The sequence below is a fragment of the Odontomachus brunneus genome, unplaced genomic scaffold (assembly GCF_010583005.1).
Source record: "Odontomachus brunneus isolate Ranch 3 - 2012 unplaced genomic scaffold, Obru_v1 Obru_scaffold_003, whole genome shotgun sequence".
NCBI classification, from domain to species: Eukaryota; Metazoa; Arthropoda; class Insecta; order Hymenoptera; family Formicidae; genus Odontomachus; species Odontomachus brunneus.
In genome coordinates this window covers 1,898,626-1,909,824 of record NW_022639453.1, presented here as the reverse complement: position 1 = coordinate 1,909,824, position 11,199 = coordinate 1,898,626, and the positions used below count along the sequence as shown (strand labels likewise).

At 45.7% G+C, this 11,199-nt stretch overlaps 2 protein-coding genes across 2 annotated transcripts in view; one reads left to right on the top strand and one right to left on the bottom strand.

Moving 5' to 3' along the window:
• The window catches only part of LOC116844605, a 102,936-nt gene extending 94,448 nt beyond the window's left edge, over positions 1-8,488 (top strand). Inside the window, exon 4 of the mRNA XM_032816383.1 lies at positions 5,954-8,488. Within this exon, the coding sequence (XP_032672274.1) occupies positions 5,954-6,300 (347 nt within the window). The 3' untranslated portion in view covers positions 6,301-8,488. The remainder of the gene's footprint in view (positions 1-5,953) is intronic.
• The window catches only part of LOC116844440 (RING finger protein 17), a 278,692-nt gene that overhangs the window by 105,097 nt on the left and 162,396 nt on the right, over positions 1-11,199 (bottom strand). The gene's annotated exons all lie outside the window — the stretch shown is intronic.

Sequence of the window (11,199 nt, the reverse complement as noted above, 5' to 3'; positions counted from 1 at the left end):
GAGAGAGAGAGAGAGAGAGAGAGAGAGAGAGAGAGAGAGAGAGAGAAAGAGAGAGAAGCGCGACGTGGCGCTCGCACGGCGCCGAGTAACTTTCGTCGCGTAACTTTGGATTAACGATCGCGCGTTATCTCGAATAAGGTAATTATATGTCTCTCGCCTTGCAAAGGGTTAATCAACTCTTGACGGCTGCTGCCTGCGCGAACGTCGCCTCGCCGGTACGGCATCTCGACGTGACTACGATTAGGCTAACAAGAAAACGAGCGATCTTTGAATTTTCTGATGGAGAAGTAAGCTCCCACGATTTCCCGTTCCTTTCCCCCAGAGGATCTTCTCGTCACGTGTGTGAGGGAAAGGCGAGTCCTTCTTAAATTCGTCATCACGAAGACACGGGGAAGAATGACAGCGTCATCATCATCTTCTCCTTTGAGGATAATTTGCCGGTTGATCGGGACGAAAGCGAGACAGGAGCGCGTAATCTTGCACGGCAGCTCGATGTCTTCGTAATTGTCGGCGATAATAATAACGTCAACGTCAGGAACGGCGGCGGCGGGGGAGAGGGTGTCTATTATCGTTGGTAATCGTTAGGAGTTCCTACACTAGCGAAAGAAGCGAGGAAGAAAGGCAAGCAGCAGAGAGAATGAAGAGAGCAGCAGAGGCATGAGGAAGAAAAGAGAGGAAGCGATAGAGATCCTCTGATTCGTGTGCACGCCCGTTTTGCTTATTTATTCTGCCTCAGTAATTCGAGACAGAAGTTTCCCCGGCGCGCGATCCAAGTCTCTACGTGAACTTTTCATTGCATCTCCCGATACGTCGGAATATCGACTCTGCGACGCGCCTCGCGCGACTCGAAGGAGCGCGAAAGATCGTCATCACAGCATTGTCGAAACAAGAGGAGACTTTCATTCGAGACATCGAGGGCTGACAATATTAAAAAAAGAGTTGATAAGGAACATATAAATAAACATTCCGTTTTATACATATAGAGTATATACAGGGTATAGCAAAAGTACCGGAATGGCAAGATAACTCGGCGGGGGAGCATTTTAGAGAAAAATGTTTCAGACAAAAGTTGTAAGGCTTAAAAAAACGCATTCAACGATAGTAGATATTTGACATAGGATGGCGACGCCAAGGTCAGAACAAGGTCAACTTTGCTTTTTTAAATAGAAATTCATTTTTTATTACGGCATTTTATTCAACGTAAAAACGCAAACAACTTTTGCTTGAAAAAAATTTTTATACGACCTCTATTTTCTAAGATATTTACAAGATAAATATCTACAAGATTATTGGTTTCAATAATTTTTTACTTGAATTCTATCAACTTTACCAAAAAATATCAAGAAATAAAAATTGCTTATTTTGTTTTCATAGAGCTCTGTGAATTTTTTTCAGAATTTTGTGTTAACTTTTTAGTACTTCAAGAAAATGTAAGAAAATGAAGTACTAAAAAGTTAATATAAAATTCTGAAAAAATTCTCAGAACTCTATGAGAACAAAATATACAATTTTTATCTCTTTTTATCTCATATTTTTATCTCATATTTTCCGCTAAAGTTGATAGAATTCAAGTAAAATTTATTGAAACCAATAATCTTGTAGATATTTACGTAAATATCTTAGAAAATAGTCGTATAAAAAATTTTTCAAAGCAAAAGTTATTTGCGTTTTTACGTTGAATAAAATGCCGTAATAAAAAATATGTGTTTCTATTTAAAAAAGCACAGTTGACCTTGTTCTGACCTTGGCGTCGCCATCCTATGTCAAATAACTACTATCGTTGAATGCGTTTTTTTAAACCTTACAACTTTTGTCTGAAATATTTTTCTCTAAAATGCTCCCCCGCCGAGTTATCTTGCCGTTCCGGTACTTTTGCTATACCCTGTATAGAGTTAAATACATCCGAAAGATACAGGGTATTGGTGCAAAACCTGAAAGAATACCCGGGTAGTCGAAATTAGCAGCACTAGTACGCGTGTCGCGCGAGATATTTTCCGAAAGTGTTCTATCAGGCGGAGCCGTGAGTTTCCCTGGGAAAAATACGATTCCCTTGATTCCGCTCGATCGTTGTTCAAGGCGCGCAGGGTCAGCCAGGCGAAACAAATCTCGGTAAGAAGTCCCGTGGAAAAGTTAAGTAAAGCGCGCCGGGGCAAGGGGAAACCGCCGAGGAGCCCGCGGCGTTTCCGGGAGCGACGTACGGCGTTTAGCTTCGCGACGGTGCGGCGAGCCTTGATTTTGAAGATTCGTGTTTTACTTCCGAGAAGGAGACGCGGGAGATTTTATAAGATTACACGCGAGAGAGGAGAGAGCGGGGTCTCTCGGCGGTAAAGATAACAAGACCGGTCTCGTCGCGCGGAGAGAGGAGATAGAGGGAGAAAAAGAGAGAGAGGGAGAAAGGGAGAGACTTTGGTCGTGTGCCAACGCGTAAAATTCGCAAGAACGGAATCGCTGAGCCCGCACGGCTCCCTTAAAATAATGCGAACAAGTGCCCGTTACTGCGGATCGTACGTTCCAGCGGCGACCAGCATTCTCTCCAATTGCTAAAAGAGGCTAAAAAGCGGGTCGTCGCTTATTAAGAGAATTACTTCGTTAAGCCACGCGAGTAGAACCGCGCGCCGGCTCGTGTATAGACGGGAAATGCCCGTTTCCTGGGCCATAAATCGCGCTTTGCGCAAAATCCATCCCTTTTTCGGGCGACTCATCTTGCAGGAATCCAATGAGACCTGAATTCCACGTCGCCATTTGTCGAGAATCCCTCGCAAGGTGACTTTCGTTTTTTTTTCGATATTGCGTAGAATAAGAGCGAATATGTATCTCCATTTCTAAAATATTCTTCTCCGATATTTCGGAGATTTCTTCTCAGATTTTCTTGAATACACCAAAAGTATTATAAAAGTATTAAAAGTATTAAAAGTAATATATAAAGAGTGATTCAAAAATTATCGTTCAATGTTGGTGTGTTGTTATTTTGCTGAAAAACACTGCATCGCGCACACACAGATATGTGAATCATCACAATTATTATGTTTCCGAATTAATTGATCAATATAAATGTGTGATAACAACAAAATACAGAAAATATCGATTCTTCCATCCCATTAAGCAGCGCTCTCTGCGGGTTGTACGGATAATGGCGACATGTTACAAGCGTCGTCGTCGTCGTTTTTATGTGTGCATAGCCGTTCTTCAATTTTACCGGCACGGAAGAACTCCTTAGCAATTACAAGGAGATCGCTTGGTTTTGTTTCGAGCGCGGGTATACCTGTCTAAACAGTTTTGCGTCGATATAACATCCCCGTCTTGTCCCCGGCTCGTGAACACAACCTTCCGCCCTCTCTATTTCTCGCCAACCCGATCTCTCTTTCTCTCGCTCTCTTTGTCGCCCCGCGTCTACCTGCGCGTCTCTGTCTGGCCTCGCAGCTATTCGAATCTCATCGGACGACAAGCTTAGTTTCGCCAGGCAGGAATACTGTCGTTCGTGAGAGCGTGCGACGAAGGCGAAACAACGAGACGCTCCTCGTAGAAAGAAGGACGTGGAAACTGTACAGGGTGTCCCAAAGTAAACGTGTAACAACGCTATTCTCGAGTAAAATCACAAATAGAGATCTCAAGGAATGCGGACTTAGTCGACAGGTCTGATGTTTAAAGTATCGTATCAATCTTATGGAGAACGATTTTCATATGTTAACATTATTTTATGTCCATCACACAAGTTTCTTACGTCTCTACCGAGATATTTTTACTTTTTACATTATGAACGAAGGCACTTAATGAGATTAGGTCGATAGTTTCCGTAGCTACGAAAAATACCGGGTAGGGGACCCGCTCTCTGTGACTTACTCTCTATGGAGAAGTATGAGGCCCGGAATTGTCATGATGGAAAATGACGTATTTGCGATTGACTGAGTGTGCTTCCTGCCGATTAATTTAATTGATTCATTTAATTTCTTTAATTAAGTTGCAAACAGTCTAAATTTATGAATTGGTTGTTCGGTAATAGCTCTTAGTGCACACGATTCCCGTCCAATCCTCCGCCAGAGACAGTGCATGACCTTCTTTAAAAGTGAACTGGGCATGCAATTAATTAAGCGAGAATTCAAGTGACTTCACGCTTATTTTCCATTGACAAATTACCTTACACGTTGGTCGGCTCTCCGCGATCCAAGAAGTTGATGCGTGGATTGCGCTCCGACCCGTGGCAAGTTGTTTGTTCAAGTTGGCTTAAAATCGCGAATTGCTTTGACACATACGGGCAGAAAGGGGGGGAGGGGAGCAGAGAGAGAGAGAGCCGACTCTCGGACGCTTCGACGAATACCGATGGGAGCGACGAAATGGATCAGCCTGTACGCGCGCACACATCCCGGCAATATATACGAAACGTGCACCTTCCGACGCGGTCGCATAAACTCGCACCGTATCGCACCGACATCCATACGAAATTCGCACCTTGCGTTGCTTGTCCAACCTGTTTTGTCAGCGGAAGAGATTCCGTGTACCCGCACGGAACAAACGCTCGCCGTCTCGCTTCCACGCGCTGTTTCAATTCTCCGTCATCCCCTCTGTCTATCTTTCGTTCGTTCTCTCTTCCTCTCTCTCTCTCTCTCTCTCTCTTGCTCTCGCTCTCTTGCCGGATCCGTGGTTGAGTCCGCGTAATTATAACTTCGGTAAAATCTACGACGACGACGACGACACCATCGAATATTCTCGTTCTCGAGCTATTCACTCCTTTTGGAGGTGTGCTCGCGCACCGTGTCGGTCTAATTATTTCGTTTTCCGCCGAGCCCAGTGCCGAGCGAGCGACGACGAGGACGGAAAAGTGGTGGAAGAAAGGCAGAGGTGTGGGTAGAAGACCCCGAGGGCGCTTCCTTGAGCTCTTTTAACGGTGCCTCGATGCGCCTCGCAGCCTCTTTCAGCCCCGATGCGAATCGCTTCAAGTTGTCTACCCTTTGTTTCCACCTCTTTTGATCGCGATACCGGTTTCTTCGCGCCGTGATCCTACCAGAAGATCGCTTGCTTACGCTCGCCGGGTATTAAATTAGAGGTGTTTTCGTATCCGATCGCGAAGCAGAAAGCGTTCTGCTGGTGACTCTCGCGGCAGCGGAGGAGGGTCGACAAGGGATCGGCAGATGACGAAGTCTCTCAGCCACGCGATAATTCGCGAAAAGTGTGAAACGGCGAGATTGGAGCTCCGCAGGGGTGTGTGAGAATTTTCATGCGCGATTCGACAAGAGTATAAAACAACCCGAGTCACGCGGACCGTTGAAAAATTCTTGGGACCTTCGCCTCTTCTTGGGAAATTCCGCTTCTGGAGAAGTTCCCCCCTTCCCATCTTCTCGCCTCTGTTTCGCGTTTGAGACTTTGTCCAAACACTACGTTTCTTCGCTTCTGGCAACACACGCGCACACAATCGCGCGCCGTTGTCTTCGATAAAGCCGAAGAGAGAACACGATCTCCCGACGAGATTCGAACGAGTGCGGCTGGAAAAGCAACGAACAGATGGGAACGGAAATCGAGAAAAGGCAAAGAACCTAACCGAGCGGTTTGACCCCTCCGTTCGCTCATTTAAGTAGCTAACTCGTCGAAATCGCTCGGCGCTTTGCGCCCGCTCGTTCGCGGATTTCGCGCAAAGGGAATTCGTAAACGTCGAAATTACAGTCGGAATAATCTGTGAATTATTTAGGCTCGACGAATCGAACCGGTATCGGAAGGGGTAGCGGACGATGAGGCGCGTTTTGATGGCTCGGAAAGGCCGCTCCCCCACACTCCAATTATCGATCTAACCTTATTAAGTGCCTTCGTTAATAATGTAAAAAGTGTATCAATTTAACGGTTCGTTACAAATGTTCTAATTGCAAAGTGATCTTCTCTTCCTTTTTTTCTTCCCACTCTCGGCCTCGACGACGAAACGACGGACGATCGATGGAGTTGCTCACGGTGCTCATAATAATTGCAGGTCGGCCAGGCACGGATTATCCGGTGCTGGGTAAGGTGCCCTACACGAATTTCTACTGCGACGACCAGTCCTTCCCCGGCTTCTTCGCCGACGTGGAGACGAGATGCCAGGCGTGGCATTATTGCGACATAGACGGCCGACAGGCAACGTTCCTCTGCCCGAACGGCACGCAATTCAGCCAAGCGGTCTTCGTCTGCGACTGGTGGTTCAACGTGAGGTGCGAGCTCAGCCCGAAGCTCTACGCCATCAACAGTCGACTTTACGGTACGCCCACCGAGAGCCCGACCAGACCTCACCGGCTGATCACGAAGGAGCTTCTCGAGAACATCTTCGTGCGTAGGAAATGAAGGGGGCGGCGGGACGGCACGCGATACATCGTACCGGGACAAAGAGAGAAGAAAACGGGAGAGAGAAAAGAAGAGGTGGCGACAGGTCGCCCGAGGTGGAGGATGCGGGGAGAATCGCGAAGAGCGCCAACGGACAATGGCGTGCGCCAAAAAATACCCTCCGGACGCACGTACATACCTACGCGCGGCAGTCTTTCCTTCCTTCGGCGAGTCGCCACGGGTCGTATTCCTCTCCCGAGAGTCTCCCAGGCTTCAGGACGCAATCGCGATCACTTAATTATTCCATCAGCGACTGATGGAATAATGAGACTGGCGTTGCGACTTGTCCTGTCGCGGAACTTCCAAAGGATACGCGGAGACACGCAGAGGGGGAGAAAGAGAATACCCGACGATCACCCCTCGCGAGCGGGAAACGACCGGTGGCGAAATTGTCCGGCGAACGCGATCGACGGCTGCTGCGCGAATACCGGAGGGTCGAGTGGCGAACATCGCCGATACATCGCGACGAGTCACTCCTGGAGAGCGTACTCGAGTCGCTGAAGAATCGCGGAGGACGGGAGATTACCCGGCGGATAAATCTTTGTCCAATGAATATCGAAGCGCGATCACGCCGAGGACGAGAGAGAGAACGTTCGCTCGAGAGCGAGGAGGACTGCGATTCGACTGGATGAGCACCGCTGCGTCAATAAAAGAGGAAACGGAGTGGTGGGGCGCGACTTCCTCCATCTCTCCCCGTCAGCGATCGTCCTACCCCTTCTGGCGCGGAAATGCGACCATCGTCCTGCAGCCTGGATGCGGTTCTTAATCGTTGATGAGATCGCGTTCGAAGCGAGGCAGCCGAGGATCCGTCCGGAGAGAATAAGAAGCTCCGGAAGCTGATCGTTACGGCGGAAGTGTGAGCCATCGGCTCGAGCAATACGTGCCGCACATCTGTGCGAGAGTCGACCGAGTGGCTCCTTGATCGATCATCAAATCCGGATGGTCGGCCGACGCTTCGAACGTCGTGGTGACTTCCGTTCAGACCATTCTACAATTGCGTAAGCGTGGTCGTGAGTGCTTGTAAGTGATTACGAAAAGCAATAGGAATAAAACAATCAGCGAATAAAACGACCGGTTGGCTCTTACGTTCACGATCACGCTTACGCAATTGTAGAATGGCCGACTTATGTGCTCTCGGCCTCTTCGGCGACTCCGAGCGCGCAGAGTCTTATGTTTATCGATCGATCGGCCAATTGGCGAAAGTATCGTGGCGCAAAAATGATCTTGATCGTGAGCAAATATTCGCAGCGCGAAATTCACAATGAGGAGAGGTGAAATCCTGTCATACGATCGAGCGATGTCGTATTCATGCCGCTTGAAAATTTAAACATTTGCTCGCGGCGTATTCGTCCCTAAAGAAATTAATGCGTTGCCGCGAAGCGTAACGATGCAGATTGCAAAAGCTCTAAAGACCAAGTTACAGATCTATCAAATTTCTCCCGGCCGTTTCTCCGTGGCCGGCAAATCGGGAGATACAAAAAGATACTGCAGGACATGTGAAGAACGAAACAACGGCTGTGCAGAGCAATCGTTCGAACGGAATCGTCCTCGCGACAATAACGCGCGTCGTCGCCGACCGAGCCGCGTCGAAGGGGTGAAAAAATCGGCGCGTTTCGCGCGCGCGTCCGCATTGGCGGGTGCGAAAGTCGATGCCTCCGGAAATCAATACCCGATAATACGATTGTAAACGCGTGATGTCCGAGCGAAGTACGACAGCAGCGGGCTCGCCGAGCAATTAGTAATAGCATGTCGTCCGATCGCGATATTGTTGCGGCGTCGCGCGCTGAAAAGTGACCGTCACACGCGACGAGTACTCGCCACACACACACGCCAATAAATGAATATATATGCGCGACCACACGCATCGCAAATTGCGCATCAAGATCGCAACCGGGCGGCCATGATTTTTCACAGCCAGAAGCAGGAAAGGAGGGATAAAGGGAAGGACAAGAAGCAGCGAACAACGACATTATCCTCGATCGCGTCGCGAGTTTGTTGTATTAGTTAGTTAATTGTTGAGAAAAACTGTGAAAAAAAAGAAAGAATGAGAGAGAGAGAGAGAGAACTTACAAGAGAAAAAAATATCTAAAAAATAAAAAAATATTCATGCACTAATAACATATTTCCATTTAAATTCTTTTTTTTAGGAACAAACAATTGCTTGAAAAGCTATAGTAAAAAATACTTGAAAATTTATTTGTAAGATGTAAAATTTATTTTGACAGAAATAAGTTTTATTTCACAGAAATCAAATATTTTATAAAAATAAATTTTATATATCCGACGAATAAATTTTCAAATATTTTTTTCTCAATGTAAAGTTCTGAGGAAATGTATATCTTCCTATTTGAAAAATATTTTATATCAGTATAAATAAATACGCTATTAGTGTAGCCACCGAATAAATCTTCCTCTATTTTTTAGATATTTTTTTCTCTAAGTGTATATGCATATACGATTTTTCCACCGTGATCATCCGTTTTATTTGAATTTCTTGGGATGAAATTCTCAAAGCGGACGAAAAGTCGCCCGGATTCGATCGTCTGCTTTTCGAGTGAAATTTCACACAAGGAAGTCAAACCAGAGTTTGTAAGCGATTTCCACGCGCTGACAGCGAACATGTGCCTTTATCTTTTAATACCTTCGCGCCTTGTACATAATAGAGATAGATCCTAGATGTACGTTAAAACGTTCCACACGTAGCGTTATGCACTCGTAAACAATTCCGTCGTCGAAGTGGGTGAACGAGTGTGTGCGAGCGACTCTCAGGGCAACGTGGGAATAAATTCGCCGATTGAGTAATAATCGAAGATTCCTTTTAATGGGAGCGCGAAAATATGTATATATATATATATATATATATATATATATATGTATGTATGTATATGTATGTATATCGGAAATGAGAGGGAGCGCGACATTAAAAAGGAGCTCTCACGGGTAGTTGGCTTGCTGCGAGCCTTTAGTGACATCCGACTGGGGAATGTAATCATCGTAGATTGAAGTGACACTGTGCGACGGTACGAAGAGAGAGAGAGAGAGAGAGAGAGAGAGAGAGAGAGAGAGAGATGCCATTACTGAAATTTTTATTTAATATAAGGGGGCTCGCTTTTACGAGGCAGGAAGTTACTGCAAATTAGTTCGAAAAGTTTTCGCTGCGGTATATCTTTAATGAGAGATGCCGACCTTTACTAGCCAATTTGCTAATGAAGAACAGTTAACGGAGACAATTTCGGCGTGGCTGCGGATTACTCTTTAAGCAGGGAACGCGCGGCCGAATTCGCGAGTGAGATCGAGCAAAAAGACAGTTCTATTGTAACTTTCACGTCACATCGGTCAAGATGGGAACAACGTTCATATAGGATAAATAGCGATGAAACTGGATTGTGCCTGCAAAACGGGCAGTAGAGGATTAAGGAAGAAAATTTCGATTCGTTCTATCATACGTGGTGCGCGCGTAATGCGATTAGGTATTAATTAATTGACAGCGGCGTTCGGCCATCCTTGACTGTAATCGCGGTTTCGAGCATCGCGCTCGATTCGCGTTTAACTTGATTTGAGCGCGGCGCGCTGACCGATCGGCTGGCGCGAGATTATCAACAAAAGAGCGTCCGCGCGGCAACGATGCAATTTTCGGCGCGAAATTACGTTCGGCACTACTTTCAGCGTTCGATTACGCCTCGTTGAAAAATTAATCATAAGAGCGAAGAGGCCCCTCGCATCGATGCCCTCAAGTTCAGCAAGTTCGCTTCGTGTTCGAAACGATGTGCGATAATGTATATCACAGAAATATACGTATTTACGTATGGAACGCGAGAGAAAGTCTCGAGTAAATTACCTCCCAACTAATTCAATGAAAAGAGTAAACAGAATGAAATCTCGGGTTGACGCGAAATTTTCTGCGCGAATTGTAATCGAGTTAAACTGAAGAAAAGTCGATCGATAGAAAGAACACGGAAATTTTGCCAAATATGTGACGAAAACGAAAAAAGAATGTTAAATGTAAAATCTCAAGCTGTTAGCGCAATATTTGCCCAGTCCAAAAGTTTCATAGTTTGTACATACTGAAAGTGCGGATGCTCCAAACAAACAAATTTTGAAGAATACTATTATACCTTCGAATTGAAAAGCTCAAGAATATCAGGAAAGTTTGCAGAAGATTTCTACATATACGTAGCTGGGTTTTCTGTTGAATATAGTAAAACAGAGCAACACACATTTATGTAAAGTTCTGTATGTATAAATACGAAAGGGAAAGCGTGATTGTGTTAGCAACGATCGTCTCTGTGTTATCCACATTGTTCGACTTCGTCATCGACTTCAGCATCCCCTTACACGATTGTTTTAGTTTTCGTTCATCTCGAGTTTTCAAAGGATCCTTTTTGCAAAAACAAAGCGTGATGTTACTGTCGGGGTTGTAATTGAAGACAATTGCAAATAACATAAATGAGATTTCACGCAGCAGCAACGTCGATGGGGATGAGAGATTTTTCGACAAGCTAAAAAAAAGCGAAATAGGCAAACGATGATGTTTGCAATGTAATGTGATAGGTTGTCAACGATGGCAGTGGCCGGTCGAGAGAGCTATCCTTTTGGGTAACACGAGATTTGTTAAAAAAAAGTCTCGAACAACGTTGGTGGGATGACAGTGGCGGATGCGGTCACTGCGGCCGCGACTGATTCAAGCTCATGCACTGTGTGTGTGTGTGTGTGTGTATGTGTGTGTGCACGTAGATGGTTTTATATAAAATATCAGGTATCCGTGTTGCGTTAAATGAACCGCAAGTTGCATTCCACGAAATAATTGGTTTTGCCAGCGTATCAGAATTCGTTTTTTTTTTTTTTTTTTTTTTTTTTTTT